The 20,414-nt window shown below is 39.2% G+C and overlaps 1 protein-coding gene across 1 annotated transcript; it reads right to left on the bottom strand.

The window, feature by feature from the left end:
- Nucleotides 1-282: 282 nt before the first annotated feature.
- Nucleotides 283-20,144, bottom strand: LOC108678040 (S-adenosylmethionine decarboxylase proenzyme-like). The gene is made up of 7 exons (XM_018166374.2): nucleotides 20,057-20,144; nucleotides 9,226-9,352; nucleotides 4,984-5,086; nucleotides 4,003-4,229; nucleotides 3,404-3,502; nucleotides 2,743-2,898; nucleotides 283-2,400 (listed from the first exon to the last, which is right to left on the bottom strand). Exons 1-7 carry the CDS (start codon nucleotides 20,122-20,124, stop codon nucleotides 2,263-2,265), a joined length of 918 nt encoding a protein of 305 aa, XP_018021863.2. The 5' UTR covers nucleotides 20,125-20,144; the 3' UTR covers nucleotides 283-2,262.
- Between the last annotated feature and the right edge of the window lie 270 nt (nucleotides 20,145-20,414).

Here is a 20,414-nt window from a genome sequence, read left to right as displayed (position 1 = left end):
AATACAGGCATGAATTATAAACCCTGCGATCATGAAGACGATGGCGAGATAAATCCCTTTAAAATCCTTCAATCTCTGTCTCTTGACTAACAAGCAGCAGTACCACATCTTGATGCTCCAGATAACCCGATATTTCATCATTCTGTATAAACACATATATTATATATGACTTAATAAAGCACGGCGAAAAAACCTGTAGCAGAAATCCCCGCACAGCTAGCACGGTTACTTCAAGGGACCAACTGAATCTCCCAGATACACCGGGTTATTAAAACACCCAAATAATTGAAACTTGTTATTTAAAAGTCGAAACGATTCAAACATTTAGAAGAAATCAAAGCAATTGGAGTTTTTTGCTTATAGTCTATACCTAAAAAATACCAGAAGTAGAGCAGATTACAAATATTAAAAACACAATGACAATATACCAACATAATTGTAATTTAGCAGAAATTATAAGGATACTAAAAACGAATTCTTTTCAACAAGTTACACTTGAGAAAACTCATAACTTCAAATGGCGCCGATTGAAGTCGTTTTGACGGATCAGCAACGCGAGCAAAGAAGCCCGAAATACTCGCAGGTTTTGTTGCATGGGCGCTAGGTCACAGCAGCCGTTGGCAGTCGCCTTGGTTTTCTCTGCCCGATGACGTGTAGCTGGCAGCAGGAGACTTGCATCTCCTAAGACGACTTGAGTCGCTAGTCGTCACGACTTTGAGTTAAGTCAAGTCTCGTATACGAGACATGACCATGCCAGTTATGGTATAAAATTGTCAGCGCAAGTAACACTAAGCCTTATCAGCTAATTGCATCCAACCACCAACGGAAGGAAATATTCTTCCAGAAGGGGCGAGATGGGCGAATGAATGCAGGCAGCCTCGAGTCTTCAACATCTGTCATGAAAAGACACTCCTTATAGAAGCGAGGAGTAAAGTCATTTTCAAAAGTTGAGAAGAACACACTCAAGCTCCTGCGTTGTTTACGCTTATTCTTTAAAGAAATGTTCCGAGAAAAGTCCGTAATATAAACACAGGTTGAAGCCAGGGAGGTAACCATACTGAAACAAGCTGTCAAGCTCAAGTCACAAAAAGACAAGCCTAGAATGAGCAAGAAGCTCATCGCGAGAAGCTCCGAAAAACTTATTGCTTTGTGTTCTGCTTTCCTAAGAACGCCCAAAACTCTACGAGGACGATTCTCAAAACACGGAGTTGCATTTTTGGGACAAGACACATCAACGCACAAAGAATCATTGCTTAGATCTTCGACATGGCCTACACACACGCGATTAATTTGTGTAGGCAGCGGCAGACTCGACACACACTCTCCGAGTTCCTCACCCACTTCTGCTCCATCATCTTGCTGCTCTGCTAAGGGAACGATCAAATTTTCAACTTCGACATTCAAGTTTTTGGTGATGCTTTGAGCCTTGAAGGCATCAGAAACGTCTAGCATTTCTTCGTTAGATAGCTCATGGAAAAAGTGACGCTTCTTCCGTCTGAGTTTACCGCGCGGTTTCTTTTGCTTCTTCTTTACAATTACACGTTTTCTGCGACTAAATTTCTTCCTAGTCTTCCTCTCCACTCTCTCTTTCATGAGCATCTCGAGGAGATAACTCTGTTTAGGCCTCGTTGAGGCTTGCTTGAGCACCGAACATCGCGTGGAGTCCGTCGACGTTGTTTTTGGGTCACTATAAGTTGGAGCTGAAGGTTCTGTTTGAATAAGAGATTCGTTCAAATTTGAGCCATCAGCCTCCTGAGACTCGCTGGCAGCCGAAAGAGCCAGACATTTATTGGAACTCATGAGACAAACAGATTCATTAAAGTTTGAGAGACCCAGTTGTTCAATGAAGTTTGATAGAACCAATGGTTCAATGAAGTCTGCGAGACCCAGTGATTTTTTGGAGATGGAGATCAACTGGAAGTCTTGCTGATCAGCAGGTGTCGGAGAAAGAATGTCGAGAGACTCGCACGCGATAGTTTGGCTCAGCTCGTACTGAGATATACAATCCAAAAGATGAGCAGAAGGAAGACGAAATTTTCTCAAACAAAAACTAATTTCTACGCAATCACTATCTGCAGGAATTTCCTCAATTTCTTGAGAATCTTCCATTGTAGGCGGAAGTTTCACAAGAATTCGAGTTCCTTTCAGGCAAAAACCGCGACCCTTGAAGATGAATTTAGCGACTAAACACGATAATGGCATTGGGCAGAGCAGCAAAATGATGGCGAGAGAGAGGGTCGGGTCTGCCGCGGGAACGAGTCCCTAACTGGGAGTCCTGTTGTAGAGCGCGTAGGTTAGGTCGTAGCCTGGCAGCTGACACACTTGTACATCTGACACATCGTAGTTGTGGCACAGGGGAACTTGGCACTTATCCTCTTCTCCCAGGCGGGTGCCAGTCTCCTGAAAAATTATGAATTTAGTGTTTCAACAAGCTAACATTAGTTTACATGGTTGAAAATCTTCATTGAGATAATGAGACATAACCATGGCGAATACACAAGATGATCGGACAAGTGATATGTACTGAGAATATTTGTTTTTAATACGTGCGTAAAAGTTCCTTTAAAAACCATTAAACTAATCACAAAACATCGAAGGGGTTTGCTTCCAGCACTAGCAAATATTATTTAGTGATAGAATTATTAGAAACTATATACTCGAGACATTTAGTATCCTGATTTCATATATTGATAGTAATTACATAACAGAAATATTCTGTCACATTTGAGGTAATTAACATACACTATTGCTGAAGAAGGTGACGACGAACTGCTTGGGGCCGAAGGTCTTGATCACGCGCAGGATGAGGTCCTTGTAGGACTTCTGTGGGATGTTTGTCTCGAAGGATACGTACGAGAACGCCGGCTCAGGCGTGATGTGGATGGTCATATATCCTCCCTGTACACAAAGATAGTTCTCATTAATCTTGTAGCTCTAAGATAGTTCTCATTAATCTATTTATTCTGGAAATAGTTCTCATTAATCTTTAATTCTTTATATTCATGACGCGGATCACTTAGAAGTAAATGAATACATGTAGCATCATACAATGGCATAGCAATGCGATACAAGTATGCCGATTATTATAAGATTCTAGTAGGGGAACTGCTGTAGAAAGAACCATATCTATTTGATGAAGTAATTTATCCTTCATCCAGGTTAAATAATCTAGATGAGAAGATGTTAAGAGATCAGTCCTAATAGGTGAACCGCACTCGGACGATGCAACTAGTGAAGAGTTGCAGGAAAAATCAGATATTTTCAGAATTTGCGAGAGGAAAAATTCAAAAATTTGCGCCAAAAGACAGGAGGATTGCTGAGGACGGTAAAGAAGCCAAAAGACGGGAGGATTTAAGCTGAGGACGGTAAAGAAGCTACAGAAGAAGGAGGGTAAACAACTGACAGGCACAGAGCGCATGACGCCGTTCATGGAGTAGCCGCAGGGCTCGAAGAGGTAGTCGTCGATCACGACCCCAGGGACCAGCTTGTCGATGCCAGACCGCTGCAAAAACGAGATAATGAAAACATTAACAGAAACACGAGTCAAATTGGTCTATCTAAGTACACAAAAAATTTCGACGAACTATCTCAAATTGGCCCAAGTACACAAAATTGTCAACGAGCTATCTTTATTTTAATTGTTTCCTTATCAAAACATATCCTTATGCACAAATTATGTGTCAACATGTAGAAAAAAGTGATTTCCTCTACCAATCAAAGATCCCAAATTGAACACAATTTTTCTTTTCAAATAAAATGGTTCAATAAATGGAAGGACATATATAATAAATGATGGATAAATAAACAAAAATGTTTGTATATTTTCCTCTAGCTTTCAAATATACCCGAATGAAGAGACCTTTTCTCTGAAAATAATATAATACAATATGAGGAAAAACCAAACACAAGCGCTGTCCCAGTACCCACGACCATCTGTAAATTTTTCCTAAATTGTAAAATTTTGTGCAACAATAAAACTCATTATATTCAGCGTCAGCGTACCCTGGTAGCCTCAGCAGCAGAGCCACAGTTCACTTGGAAGAAGTGTGCCATTTTATCCTTATCCAGATCCGTCATGAGGACCTCGAGTGTCTGGTCAGACTCCATGTGTTTCTTGGCGCGGTCGTTACGAAGGGCGAGGGGAGCGGCGGTGCCGTCAGAGAGGGAGGCTGTGTACAGGTACCAGCAGTCTGCTCTGTTCAGGCTGCCCATGCAGTATGCTCGCCCGTCTGCAAGTTTGTCTTCATTAAACCTAAATCTATAGCAAAAATGGAACATATCTTCTACCATTTCAAAAATAAGATGAATTTTCAGCATTGTGTCGTAACAGTACACCCCCTAATCAGGTTGTCCAGTACCCATGCAGTATGCTCAGCAATCGGGGAATTTTTCTTCAAGAAAGTTAAATTATTGCAGAAATAAAATATATATTTTGTCAGTGCAAAAATATATTTGCTATTTTATTTGTGCAGAAATTAAACAAATATTTTATTACTGCAGAAATAAAACGGATATTTCAGCGAATATATTATTTTGTAGCAGTTTACTCTGGTCAGGCATCCCTTGCAGTATCCACGGCCATCTGTAAATTTTTCTTTAAGTACTGTAAAATTTTGTGAAACTATAAAATTGATATATTTTGTGTCACGTACCCGCCGCATGTTTAACATTATTCAAAACATAGTGACGAAGCATGATATTTATATTTTTATGCGTGCATTTGGCAAAACAATATTCTCATCAGAGTAGCGTTCATTACGGGAAAATAAGTCATAAATGCATTTTAACGCATAATATACTTGATTTTCTCACGGTGCAAGACGCTAACAATCTGAGTGACATGATAGGCCATATCTCCCGCTAAAGAAAGCTACAGAACAATAGCATGCATAACAAAATCAACAAACGGATATGAGCTCGGAATAAATTCAATGAATACATTGTATATTCAGAAGGGGAAACTAAATGTATTCAAACACTAACTGGAGAAGAGAGCGTCTAAGATGGCGGCCTCCTCCTTGAAGCTGCGATGAGGAGACACTTGAAGTTCTGGCCGCTTGAAGTTCTTGCGTGAGTAGTACAGGTCCTGTGATATGGGTAAGTATTAGTAGGAGTAGTATTGTGACGAGAACAAGTATTAGTTCGAGTAGTATTGTGGCGAGGACAAAGTATTAGTTTGACTAGTATTGTGAAGAGGACAAAGTATTAGTTCGAGTAGTATTGTGGCGAGGACAAAGTATTAGTTTGACTAGTATTGTGAAGAGGACAAAGTATTAGTTCGAGTAGTATTGTGACGAGGACAGAGTATTAGTTCGAGTAGTATTGTGACGAGGACAAAGTATTAGTTCGAGTAGTATTGTGGCGAGGACAAAGTATTAGTTCGAGTAGTATTGTGACGAGGACAAAGTATTTTTCGAGTTTGCAAATCCTGCTACAGTTTCTGTTGTGCCTATGATGTTATTTTGCCCGATTGAATAAGACTCGTCAATTTGTAATGTAATCGCTTTTTATCTGATTTTGACAGCCGAGGGTCAAATTTATTAGGAAGTTTTGCTTTGGGTCGCTATATATAGACGCGCAGTTCTTGAACGCTCCATGCACGATAGCGTGTTTGGTGCCTCATTTGTTATTTGTAGCGTTGTAGACATTCGCTAACTTCGTTCAGCACTTTTCCAAAGTCAATAGATGTCCGATAAACTTTCGTGACGATCGGTTGTCTTCGTTTAGCATAAGTAACGTGTGTGCACAATCAGAATTCAATAAATATTTGAACTAGACGACTGTCCTTAGCTATGCCGATGTTTAGTCGATAAATGTTGTTATCAAATGTAGGTGTGGGCGATTCAGAAGAACAAAGGCAGAGAAAATCGAATAGAATATTTCTTGGATTGGTGAAGGTGGCAAGGCCTTATGAGAAAAATAGGCTTAGTCTCTATCTGTCAACTTTTTACAGTTAAAATACTGGTAAACAGAAAATAAACGTGCCACAAGAATGTCCCAGAGCTGTCAGAGGGTTCAATGTAGAAATAGAATAGTTCTTTTTTAAACATACATTTTGAAAACTAAAATGAATAAAAGTGCGTTAATATGAATCGGAGATATAATAAATTGAAAAGTCGGGGCCATTTTTTTGGACACTTTACAGTGACATCCAGTGTAGCCGTGAGACCAGGAGAAGGGAAACCTGAAGAATATAAAAGAAGTTGCTTCTATATTCCAGAGGTAATATTTTCTTTAGGAACATATGTATGGTTTTATAATATCGTCCTTTGGTTTTCTGATAGATGGAAGCATTATTCAACTTACGATATTGTTTTTCTTAGTGGATTGCTACTTGGGGATTTCTAGCATTTATTTACCTCAAGATTCTAAGCGCAACGATTTCCGTGTTACGAAACCCAGATACCAGTAATATTTTTTATATTTTCTGACAATACTTCTTGTCATTCCATAGACAAGGAGACCCGAATGAACAGAAGAAAGTAATAAATTGCTCATTATAGCTAAGTCCAAGGTTTGTTTACAAAAAAACTTTGATTATTGGGAGCTATTATCTAGGCTATCTCACTATAAATGTTGAAACTTTCCTACATAATAACCAACTCCGCATCAAACTAACATATTTTAATTTAATTTCAGTTTTTACAGTGAATGTCTATCACAAAAATTTATCCTACATACATGTATTAAACCCTCTGACAGGTCAGGGACATTTTTGTGGGAAAATATGTTTACTAGGGATCCATGCAGAAGTATAGAAACCTTAGAAATAAGTACTAAGCATGATTATTCGCATGAGGCCTTGACACATACAAAAATTAAAAGAAAACTATTCTAGTTAATTTTTTTCGCCTTTGTTGTGTAAATCACCAATCTGTACTCCTGATAAAAAATATTTATTGAGTAAACAATAGCGTAGCCTTGGGCCACTGTTTCCAATATTTACCGAATTCTGCAAATGCAGACTCGAAAATCGCTTGTTATTATAAATACGCGGACCAAATCTGCACACACGCCGACATCTTTGCCATTGTTCAAAACGAGAAACGCATGACGGAACTGCAAGAGGTTCTAGAATATGATTTCATGAATTTTATATATGAATTCTGATGGACTCGCACGTTACCTTATTAGATAAACTATTGTAAATTGAGGGTAATTCGTTCATCACAAAAGTTATCCGGCAAAATACTATCGTTGGAAAGGTGCTTATAGCGAATGACCACAGCACCACAAAACGACCACCATGACCCAGAGATATGAGTGACACTTTGTCAAGCAGATAAGTACTTCGTGTCCTTTTCTGGGTCATCTTAACCCATTGAATGTCTTAACAATGGGGGACATCATTTATCAAACATAATTTTCAAAACCAAGTAAAGTGTACTAAGTGATATAAAATGGCATCAAATAAGCTATTCACAAATAAAATTACTTGTTCTGTATGTATCGTATGAGTTTCGCAAAAGCCTATTGAAATCAGATACTGTTTTTGAAGGACCCTGTATAAGCATGATTATTCGCAAAAGCCTTTGACACAAACGCCAACAAAAAAACGATTCTGGTTGATCCTTTTTCCTTTATTCGCTTTTATTGTGTGAATCACCATTCTGTACTCCCGATAAAAATATTTATTGACTAAACACTAGCGTTGCCATGGGCCACTGTGATTCAATATTGGCCGAATTCTGCAAATGCAAACTCGAAAACCGCTTGTCATTATAAATACGCGGACCAAAACTGCAAATACATCGACGACATCTTTGCCGTAGTTCAAAACGAGAAACGCATGACCTAAACAGCAACGAGTTTCTAGAATAGGATTAATTCTTGAATTTCATATATGAATTCTTATGGAATCGCACGATACCTTACTAAATAAACTATTGTAAATTGAGGGTATATAATTCGTTCATCACTAAAGTTAACCGGCAAAATACTGACGTAGGAGTGGTGCTTAGCGAATGTCCACAGCACCAAAAAACGAGCACCGTGACCCAGAGATATGAGTGATACTTTGTTAAGTAGGAAAACACTCTGTGTCATTTGACCCAGAGATATGACCAAGCAGAGATATGAGTGACCCAGAGATATGAGTGACACTTTGTCAAGCAGATAAGTACTTCGTGTCATTGTCTGGGTCATCTTAACCCAGTTTCGCCGGTGCTGGCAAGACCTCATTACAAAAAAGCTAATGCAGAGGCTAGCAAGGTTGCTATATGATCTAGGGGTTTGTAAAGACTCCTTTCATAGGTTGCAAGCAACTCAAACGTGCTAATTATAATCAGCACGATCGATTAGTGAGGCAGCACGATCGATTAGTGAAGTAGATGATTAGTAAGGCAGCTGATTCGTAACGCAGCTCTATGTCAATACGCGCTTCTGATAGAAAAATAGAAAAGCTTCTATTTTTCTTCGTGTCCAAAATGCGAACAAGCTATTAACCCACATATTTTTCTTCGTGTCCAGAATGCGAACAAGCTATGAACCCACATATTTTTCTTCGTGTCCAGAATGCGAACAAGCTATTAACTCACAATCATAAAAATCAAAGTCAGAAAAATGAGAAAAATATTCACAATCAATTTTAGATTTATATAAGGTCTTAGATCTTTACCTGCATTTGTGTGATCTTTTAATATTGAAATCAATGCATCGATACATATACCGTAGCTATTAAATTTTTACTAACGGTTATAAACAAGTTTAGGATTATTATCTAAATCAATACATCGATACATATATCTAATAAATTTCTACTAACGGTTTTAAACAAGTTTAGGATTAAACTGCAAATTGGAGTCACATTTCGCAAGCAACTTGCACGACCATAATCAGGTCGAGCTTAAAAACCTGATTATAGCGTGTACGTGATTGGACATCTTGAAACAGGGCGAGTTTCAAATAACATCAAAGAATTATCTTTATCGTAGGTATTTTCGCTACCACATTTCAAGTTCTGCACAATTATTCAATATAAACAATTACGATGCACGAAGAAAATAATAAAGAAATATTCTACTGTATAATTTAGGAAGCATTGCGTTCGTCCGTCGCTTCCGTTAGACATCGTAAAATACCTGACGTCCTGCCTTACTTGCAGACGTCCTGCTTGTCCCGTGAACTGACCTGCACGACGTCCGTATAACTGACCTGCACGGCGTCCGTATAACTGACCTGCACGGCGTCCGTATAACTGACCTGCACGGCGTCCGTGTAACTGACCTGCACGGCGTCGTGTCCCGAGGACTGGAAGGCAAAGGACACGAGGAGAGGGAGGCAGGCGAGAGGTGTGGTCGTACCGCAAGTCTTCAGGATGAAGCGACGCGGCGACACGAACATGCTTGACTCGCTGCACAGATACCGTCGGTTATTTAATCAATTTAATGACTTTTAATTAATTTAATGACTTTTAATTAATTTAATGACTTTTAATCAATTTAATGATGTTTTATCAATTTAATGGCTTTTAATCAATTTAATGACTTTTAATCAATTCAATGACTTTATCCAAATATTATTGCATTTCTTGCCCTTGTGAGGGCCATCTAATAGTTTTGCCCAGCTAAAGGACGCATCAGCGCTAGGTGCAGGTAGTGTATCATTATTTGGACAATATGACCAATTCATTTTCTGAGTAAAAGGCAAACACTTCAATACACTTCAATTAAATATTGTCATGGCAATATTTAAATATATATTTACCTCGACTAGAATATTTACCTCGGCTAAATGCAATATTGCCTCCATGGCAATATTGCATTTAAATACATAGAAATGAATTTAGAAGCTAAGAAACGAGAAAAGAATTTTGCTGCGAAGCGAATTATGTACTTTATTAATTTATAATCTTTTACTTTATTCAATTCACTTGGCGTTTTTTATGCTCTTAAACTCAGGATGAACTTTTGAGTTTACCACAAATTATGGTAAGTACCCTGGTGGTATTACTGCATTTACGGACACCGAAATTTATGGAACGAGACTACATTAAAAATAAATTATTAATATAGTTTAACTTAAAATTAATATTTAAAATCATAAAAACCACACTTCACACAAAAAAATACATAGTAATATTATACAAACACCCGCTTGTATTTGTAGGCATTTTCATGACCTCATTTCAAGTTCCGCAGAGTTCTCCCAAAAGAAAGAATGCACCGCACATCGAAAATAATAAAGAAGAATCCCCGGTTATAATTTAGAAGTGCACCCATTCTAGCGGTCCCGAAACAATTTTTAAATTTTTAAACAATCTATCAGACTTTTAAAATATAAATCTTTATTTCTATGAGACTAAGTTACTCAAAAATGCAAAGGAAACTCTCTCCTAGCAAATGCTCCATAACTACGCGTTTTCGAAGCATTCAAGTTCTTGGTGAGCTTGCAATAGAAGCAGGCTAATGATATATTATCTATTTTTCATTTTTTATTGAAGAAAAGTGGTTACCCCGATAGCACGAGAAAAAGCTTCACATTGAAAAAAATTTTTATATACATATTCGACTTTTCATTTATTGTGGTAGGAAATTAATGCAGGAAAGTAATTCGACGGTGCCACATTAAAGAGTAAAATAGCAAAAATAAAAACGTTGTAAAGGTTGATAAGCTCCCTTACAGTCTTCGCATAGAACAATGGCAGAGCTTTATTGTTAACTTCAGAGAAATATATGGGTCATAGTGTCGAAATAGTGGCACACTTGAGGCGTGTTGCACTGATTACATCCTTTTTCCGGGCCAAACTGGGTCAAGATGACCCACATTAAAGCTAAAGTGTATCGCTATTTGGATAAAACTCGCTAATTTTGATGAGTGATATGAATTTAATTTGATGACAAATTGTGTGTAGCCTAAAGCCCTAAATTACAGTGCACTTTTGTCCTTATGTGGGTCATCCTTACTCAGGTTTGGTATGTCAGTGCGGAAAGTTTGTCACTTTTTTGTTATATGACCCATTAGTTTTTCTGTGTGTACCAAGACGTTGTGAAAACCTCTAAATCTTGTGGAAAATAAGATATATTTATGTGTTCAACCGTTCGCGTATGCTTATTAATTATGATTTATACAGCATCCGTAGCAACGATCCAGCCTCATGCGCCTACAGTGTAGCAACGAAGCAGATTGCCTATACTGAGAGATTGCGTACACTGAGAGATTGCGTACACTGAGAGATTGCGTACACTGAGAGATTGCCTACACTGAGAGATTGCCTACACTGAGAGATTGCGTACACTGAGAGATTGCCTACACTGAGAGATTGCGTACACTGAGAGATTGCGTACACTGAGAGATTGCGTACACTGAGAGATTGCGTACACTGAGAGATTGCGTACACTGAGAGATTGCGTACACTGAGAGATTGCCTACACTGATTGTGAAAGTGGCGGGCACAAGCAGTCGAACACACGACGCGTGTCAAGTCAACGACACGACGTGTATCAATTAAGTATCTACGACACGATAACAGACGTTTATATCGCCTAAGACACGATACACGACGTGTTTCACGTATACACAATTTCATGAACATTGGACACGGGGATTTATAACTATAGGATGGGGATTTACTACCATAGAATTTGGATTTATCACCATAGGATTTGAATTTATCACCATAGGATTTGAATTTATCACCATAGGATGGGGATTTGTTACCATAGGATGGAGATTTATCACCATAGGATGGGGATTTATCACCATAGGATGGGGATTAATCACCATAGGATGGGGATTTATCACCATAGGATGGGGATTTATTACCATATGATGGGGATTAATCACCATAGGACGGGAATTTATTACCATATAATGGGGATTAATCACCATAGGACGGGGATTTATCACCGTAGGATGGGGATTTTTCACCATAGCGCCGGGAAGACACGACGATCAATCAGAAGCTCACTATAGTCGCTTCAGGAAGACCAAGGTTGAAGGCTGCAGACAGAACTTGGCAGACATTGTCTAGCCCTTACGAGCGTCTCGTCAGTGTGAGCGTGGCTTGGGATAATGTGGCAAAAATCACACTCAGTGTGAGTGTGGCAAAAACTACACTCAGTGTGAGTGAGGCAAAAACTACACTCAGTGTGAGTGAGGCAAAAACTACACTCAGTGTGAGTGAGGCAAAAACTACACTCAGTGTGAGTGAGGCAAAAACTACACTCAGTGTGAGCGCGGCAAAAACTACACTCAGTGTGAGTGTGGCAAAAACTACACTCAGTGTGAGTGAGGCAAAAACTACACTCAGTGTGAGCGCGGCATGGGCGTGTGGCAAAAAACCACACTCAATGTGAGTGTGGCATAGCGTAGCATGTGAGTGTGGCATCGTTTCATGTAAATGTGGCAGAGCGAGAAAAACAATTGTTTTAATGGCAAGATATATCGGTCACATACTCACATTTCTTGCAATTCATTTTCTAGTTAAAAATCGCGTTTAGTGAATAGGTTGCATGTAAGGGATGCTGACTATATATAATGCAATAGGTATGCAGGCGGGATGAGAGTCTGTAGTATAGGAACTCGAGTCTGCAATAATCCTTCAGGGTTGTTCATCGCGATTTACTCTTAAAGAGTTAATGAATGACAAAAACCTTTTGAATGACGAAGACTCGTGAATGACGAAGACTCGTGAATGAAGCAGACTCGTGAATGACGGAGACTCGTGAGTGTCAAAGACTCGTGAATGACAAAGCCTCGTGAATGACGGCGCCTCATACACGGGATGATCGGTGCAATGCGGCACATGGCACAGCATCGATCTTGTTGGGTGAGGGGGGGGGGTTGGTGGTTGAGAGGGATGACGAAAGGGGAAGGTGGGGGGATAAGACGCTGGGTGGGGGATCTCACATATCCGTTACTCAATGGTCGTTCATTCACAATAGGAAACAATAAAAATTTTAAATGCACCGAACAGTTAATTATTTGGTATTTCCTAGAAAAATGTAATTTTTCAATGCAAGGTAATTACAGAAAAACCAGTCAAGTGCGGTTTTGGAAAATCTTTTCGTGCGATCGCAAGTGCAGCGCATGACTCGAAGGAAGACGTGACACGAGCACTCGGAAAAATGACCGGGTCGCATTGTCCCGATAATGACACGCTTTCTTACCTACAGTACAAGTAGCACCGTTACGACCTTTTGCAGAACCGAACTGGGTCAGGATGAAGCACGCAAGTGCAAAAAAGCCTCGCCATTAGGGCAATGACCCTATTATTTCTTTGAGTGCGTCATTCATACAAAAATGACTATAGATACAGGCGCAATGAATGAAAATGACTATAAATACAGGCGCAATGAATGAAAATGACTATGAATACAGGCGCAATGAATACAACACAGTGACTATGAGGGGATATTCCATCGTTGAAATTCAGCTAACCGCTTTATGGCATTTGCGGGATTTTCATTTAATTTTGTACAGTCTTACAGGACATATTTCAGCGCGAGTTCCGGTATGAGGAGACGCGAGCAGCTTAACTGTATTGCCGCATTTTCCAACAATCAAATTCCGACCATCAACGCAGACTCGTGAGGTACAATGCAATTCAAGTCACACAACGTCACGCAACAAGTAATACATAGAGTAATACATCAGTCACATATCAAGTCACGCAACAAGACACGCATGAAGTCAATCATCAGGTCACACAGCAAGTCACGCATCAAATCACACATCAAGTCACACNAGAGTCTCATGCAATGCAGAGTTCAAAACCTCTTCGTAAATTGCTATTCATTAAGTAACCACCTGAAGTGAAATCTACGATACCTTATGTAATTCAACACGACATTATTCAATTTTTTAGAAAATCATTTGGATATTATAGGAAAAGTACATTCATACTAATTCATTAGAGTTTATGCATATATGTTTCCTTGCCTGTGGGTTCACCAGAATATTGATAGGGAAGAGAATTCAATCAAATTTCCCATGAGAAAAAAGGCGATTGAAAGTGTAATTGCAGCTAAAGATACACATTGATAACGAGTAACAAGGCGAGTATAATTCACATACGAACGGGAAGTATACAGATTTAATATAAGTATACGTAGACCTTGAATATGAGCCGGGTTTTCATATAGGCTGCGGAGGCTAAATCTTGATGACTTCTACTTCTTCCCGTCCACTAAATATTCCAATTACCATTCATACTAAATTCACATCCTCAATTGTTTACATATCCATTAGATAGTAAGTAGAATTACACACAAATACAAAAGGGTCGCCAGTAGACTCAAATAATAGACCTACACCCACGTTAATACCACTCAACATGAGTGACCTCATTTTCCCTTGCGAAATGATGACATAGGAAAAATACACAGGGAAATGTTTTCTAAAGAAAGCTATTGCGATGCTCGTCGCATTTCTCGACCCCGTATATTTTAATGACAACCAATGCGGCTTTCACAACAAAACTCGTGGTGGTAACGACATCTTGCAAGATTGCACAAGCTTTTTGCAGAGCAGAGTTTGAAAATATACAACATGTAATTTTTTTGCAACATCTTGAAAGACTGCACAAGCCTGTTGCAAAGTACACTTTGAAAATATGAAATAACATGAAATTTTTAGTAACAAGGTCTTGGAACTTTGGAAGATTGCAGAAGCCTGTCGAAGAGCACAGTTTGAAAATATACAATAACATGTGATTTTAGCAACAATGTCTTGGAAGATTGCGCAAGCATGTTATAGTGCTTGTGCAATAACATGTGATTTATTAGCAACAATGCCAGATGATCAGGTGACGAGAAAGGTATTATTTATATATTTCATAAATAGAAAAGCCTATAGCCATTCTGATGTGATCAGAAATTACTTACTATATAAGGATGCATAACCTCTATGAAAAGCATCGCCAAACTCATGACGAACGTAATAGTTTCCAAGAATAAATAAATTAACCTCGGTGAATTGACGTGTAAAGAAGACACGATCAGCTCAAAAAAATTCTAAGTCGCGATGAAGAGCTCATAAATATTTTCGTAGGAGAACTTTCGTCTGGAATTTTCAGGTTAGAAGTGTGATAGCTTCGGAGAAGAAACACTAAGAGAAATGATTAAAATTTTGTCCAAAGAGTGATGCACTTTTTGCCCTTGTGTGAGTCATCGTGAACCAGTTTAGACCGGAAAAAAGAGCTTATCAGTGTCCGCTCTTCTACTTGCGCTGACGGTAAGAAAGTGTCACTATTTTGACAATATGACCCATTCCTTTTTCTGAGTGAACGACGAGCGTCAGAATTTAGGTGACGTAGGCCGCCTGCATTTCACAACGATGACACAAACGACGGAACCGGAAATGCGCCGCGCGTTTTACTGCGGACCAAGGAAGGTAGCCAGCTAGTAGTTGGAGAAAACGGCCAAAGCAGCTTACAAAAAATGACAAAAAAAAAAACAGACATAATTCAATGTTTATCGGGAACTTTGCAATTTGTTTTGCAACTATTCAATTTTAATCTTGAAATTGCACGAAAATCTTGAAAATTGCTTGAAATTTAAGGCCAACATGCGTTATAGCCAGCCAATTCAAATAGAAAAAGGCAGAAATCTGCGAATTTGGCCGAAAAAAGGCACACCTGGCAACCTTGGTCCGGACAGCGGAGCACCACGACCGACTAGGACGAGGCCACACCTATTCGTCTTTGCGTCGACGCCATTTCCGGGAAACGCGATGCAGAAAGTTTTCCAAGAAATCTAAACTGAAAGGATCTTGTACTTAAATGGAAACTATGATTATGGTCATATTTCCAAAACATTCGATGATGACAAATTTCCGAGAAATAGAAATTGAAGAGATCTATCGTATACTACTAAAATGGATGCTATGTTTCTGGTCATATTTCCAAGACATGCGATGTCCACAGATGTTCCGAGAAATCGGAATTTAGAAGATTTTAAATGGATATTGGCGCAATGGCAAGATTTCCTAAACATGAATGCGGCCAGCCGCGAGCGTTCCGAAAGAAATGAAGCCAATAGAAATCGAAATTAGTCAAGTAGGTATAGAAAATTACCGGGGTTATTTTTCAACGAACTTTTGTACTGACAACGAAGTTTATGTTGTGAATAAAATTAAGCCTGACGACCACCGTTCCTCCAACAAGTTTACACGTGGCTGTTATTTACGAGTTTGATGTAAGACTTAATAGCGTTCATGATTCAACAACTACCTATGGATTATAACTGGTCGGACATTTACATGATGGATATTTACCAGCAAACTTCCACCACACTAGTAGGATCTAAGTGCTAGGCATTATCGTGTTTTATATCGAGCCTCTGAAGGGCTCCCACAGAGTTTGCTAACGACAGCCATAGATTACATCTCGCCACCAATTCTTCTTGCTCAAGACTTGGACGCATGAAGAATATGGGTGTCAAAAAAAAATAATAACCTGTGTTCAGGACTTTATACTTCAGAATGTCGTCTCAAGAAAAATAAATACGAAATTGATGACTCATAACTCCGGCATGCACTATTATCAAAATTCAGGTCTCAGTGAAGCAAGAAGAGACATGTTCGTTCAGCATGCTGTTCGCATCGACCGCTCGCACAATCAATTTCCACACTGGTACGCTAAGATGATATACAGGCAACACTAGATGAGACTGGATTCTATGATACGGTGAGTATCATCCCATCGTAGGTGCAGTTGAACTGTTGAAGGTAGTTAGCTTTTTTAAAATAAAGTTAAATAAAAATGAAAATGCGTGCTTTATATATAAGTTTAGTCTTGAAATGCCTCGTATCATACGGAACAACTGAAATCTAGAAACGATTTTAAACCTACCGTCCGTTGAAAAGATTTGATCAAAAGGCCAGTCTAGTCAAGAAAAATACTAGAATCGGCGACAGGCCTATCTAGGCCTATTCTTCAATGCCGAAGATAATATACTATACTATACGTGCGGCTAAGTTTCAAACAATATTGCCACAACAGCTTGAGTGCGGCCAGCGGCTGGCGTGTTGAGTAACAAATCTGTCTGTAATGCGATTGGATCGATGGTTTGGCTTGAAACGTTATCAGGTATTGGCTCCCGGCTTACCACTTCGTGATTTTTTCGATAATCCGAACCGTGGATAATTAGGCGAAGCTTTTAGCACCTCGCATTGCCTTGCCGGTCAGTGTCACCCACGTACAGCACGCAAGTTGGTAACCACTGCACGCGTTAGGTGGTCGCACCATCACCAAAACCGTCGTGTCCTTGACACAGCTGAAGCTTACACAAGTACTTATTGTTCATCTTTGGAAAACTTTCCTACAGATTCCTGCGCCTTTGATTACTTATTCAAATTTATGCTAAAAGCCGCATGAAAAAGCTTCCGAATCAAGCAATGTCAGCAGAGCTTCTTTTATTTTTTTTTCGACAGCTTGTATACTATAGTGAATTTATAGTGTAATGGCAGTAGAATTTGATTGTTAAAAACAAACATAAAAATATGGGAAGAATGAAGAAAGTAATGATCACTCATTAATTGACAGAACTTTTAAAGTCTTAAACTTAAAAATTTAATTAAAGAACCTCATAAATTTTAATGCTCATAAATCACAATTAAACAATAGAGCCTAAAACTTGAGCATAAGAATCAAGTTAAAATATATTGAATAAAAACAATGAGATAAAAGTCTTATATAAAACAATATCAACCCCAAATTCTTTACATAGAAAATTTTTAATAAACTAAACCGACAATTTTTCAGAAAAAAATATCAGCCCAGAATTCGATACACTTGAGATTTATCACCAAGTGGAGGCAGGCGCCAGAGCCCAGACAGACGTTGCCTTCTGCCGGCTTCCTATTCCTCTGATTAGAGGCAGACAGGCGAATGGCAACATCCAACAAGATACAGAAATGAAATTGCCATGGCTCAGCCACGTGTTTGCTTGGTCCAATCGAGGCCGAAAAAATATTATTAGATGAATATAGATTAAACTCTTAAATCCATCAATGTAAATATCTCACAATCAGTCCATAAATCGTGTAGAGAGAATAAAAAGTAACATGATCCAAGAAAAAAACCGGTGTAGGCAGTCGCATCACACGAGCATGAGGCATGAGCTCAGGCCAGGGTAAGCCGGGAGCGGTGAAGTAAAATTGCTTCAACAAAAGAATTTAGCTTGTTAGTATATCTTACCTTGAAATTCTACGTAGATCACAATTCGAAGTTTTGCCATCTTTACGCACGAACCAAACCTCCAAAAGTTTTTCGACACCTTCAAAGAAATCATTTTCTGAATTGACCATCTCGGCTAAGCTCTTGGACATATCACTAAGATCACTTCTATAACCACCGTCAGCGACCGCCAGCGCTCAACTGAGTTCGAGACTTCGAGCCTTGAGGCCGGAACGAGACAGCAGGTGCTGCCGCAGCTGTCGCTGCAGCTGGTAATAGTTGCCAGACACATGTATGTAAACGTTCCTAACGTTCTATCTTTTCGAACATTTTATAACAATAATCTGTTTTGCCCTCTGGCTCCCCAATCCAATGTAGAAACTAAACAATGATTTTCATCTAGATTTGTGACATAGGGCAAAAAGAATTTTAATCAAAGTATCTATGTTCATAGATACAATTGAACGACATATTCACCTTTCTACTGACATAACCATGTTTCATTCTCTAACAGCTACTTTAAATAAAAATACGAGTTTCTTTCAAAGGCTTTAGATGACAGNAATATAGGAACTCGAGTCTGCAATAATTCAGCGGGGTCTTCTTCGTGATTTAATATAAGAGTTCATGAATGACGAACACTCGTGAATGACAAAGCCTCATGAATGACAGCACCTCATACACGGGATGATCGGTGCAATGCGGCACATGGCACAGCATTGATCTTGCTGGGAGAGTGGGAGGGTGTGGTGGAGGTGGAGGGGGATGAGTAGGGGGAGAACGAAAGGTGGAGGTGGTGGATAAGACGCTGGGTGGGGGATCACACATATCCGTTACTCAATGGTCGTTCATTCACAATAGGAAAGAATAAAAATTTAAAATGCACTGAACTATTCGGTATTTCCTAGAAAAAATGCAATTTTTCAACGCAAGGTAGCTACAGAAAAATCATGCATGTGCAGTTTTGGAAAATCTTTTCGTGCGATCGCAAGTGCAGCACACGACTCGAAGGAAGCACTCGGAAAAATGACCGGTTCGCATTGTCCCGATGACACGCTTTCTTAGCTACAAGTACGAGTAGCACCTTCGAGTGCGTCATTCATACAAAATTGACTATAAATACAGGCGCAATGAATGAAAATGACTATAAATACAGACGCGATGAATACAGCACAGCGACCATGCGGGGATATTCCATCGTTGAACTTTAGGAACAGCTAACCGCTTTACATTATTTGCGCGATTTTCCTGTAATTTTCGTACATCTTTATAGGACATATTTCAGCGCGAGTTCCGGTATGAGGAGACGCGAGCAGCTTTACTGTATTGCCGCATTTTCCAACAATCAAATTCCGACCATCAACGCAGACTCGTGAGGTACAATGCAATTCAAGTCACACAACGTCACGCAACAAGTAATACATAGAGTAATACATCAGTCACATATCAAGTCACGCAACAAGACACGCATGAAGTCAATCATCAGGTCACACAGCAAGTCACGCATCAAATCACACATCAAGTCACACATCAAGTCACACATCAAGTCACACATCAAGTCACACAACAAGACACGCAACAAGACACGCAACAAGACACGCATCAAGTCACACAGCAAGCCGCACATCAAGTCACACAACAAGTCACGCAACAAGTCACGCAACAAGTCACACAACAAGTCACACAACAAGTCACGCAACAAGTCACACAAGTCACACATCAAGTCACGCAACAAACCACGCATCAAGTCACACAACAAATCACAAAACAAGTCACGCATCAAGTCACACACCAAGTCACACATCAAGTCACACATCAAGTCACACATCAAGTCACACATCAAGTCACACTGACACATCGTCAAGTTACACATCAAGTCACACATCAAGTCACACTGACACATCGTCAAGTCCCACATCAAGTCACACATCAAGTCACCTGAGCACGTAGGCGTCCATGTCGTCCGACGATGTTTTAGAGATGATCTCGCACTTGACAACATCCATCAGCTGCTGCAGTTGGTCCCTGAAAAATTATTTTACAAATTATTAACTGTAAGTATGAATTATTAACATAATATTATACAATGTATACTGCAGTTTACCAATAAACTTTATTATCATAATTAAGGTTGCCTAAAATCGGCCGAATCCGAGAACTAAAAAGGCCGATAACTCAATATATACTAGTTTATTTGTAGGTTCCGCTATAAAAATTCCATTTAGTTTCTTTTGGCAGTATTTAAAATTCAATTAGGAAGTACCCTTATCGTAAATTTTAGCCGGCCAACGCAATT

The sequence above is a fragment of the Hyalella azteca genome, unplaced genomic scaffold (assembly GCF_000764305.2).
Source record: "Hyalella azteca isolate HAZT.00-mixed unplaced genomic scaffold, Hazt_2.0.2 contig10942, whole genome shotgun sequence".
Lineage (NCBI taxonomy): Eukaryota > Metazoa > Arthropoda > Malacostraca > Amphipoda > Hyalellidae > Hyalella > Hyalella azteca.
This window is presented reverse-complemented; position numbering and strand designations above follow the sequence as displayed.

Bases quoted from the DNA above. Each gene is read 5' to 3' on its own strand.
- LOC108678040 (XM_018166374.2), bottom strand. From the start codon at position 20,124: ATGGATGTTGTCAAGTGCGAGATCATCTCTAAAACATCGTCGGACGAC. The intron at 5,087-9,225 runs GTCAGTTACACG...CCCATATCACAG, and splicing joins CGGGACACGACGCCGTGCAG to GACCTGTACTACTCACGCAA. The intron at 3,503-4,002 runs GTACGCTGACGC...TCGTTTTTGCAG, and splicing joins CTGCTGCTGAGGCTACCAGG to CGGTCTGGCATCGACAAGCT.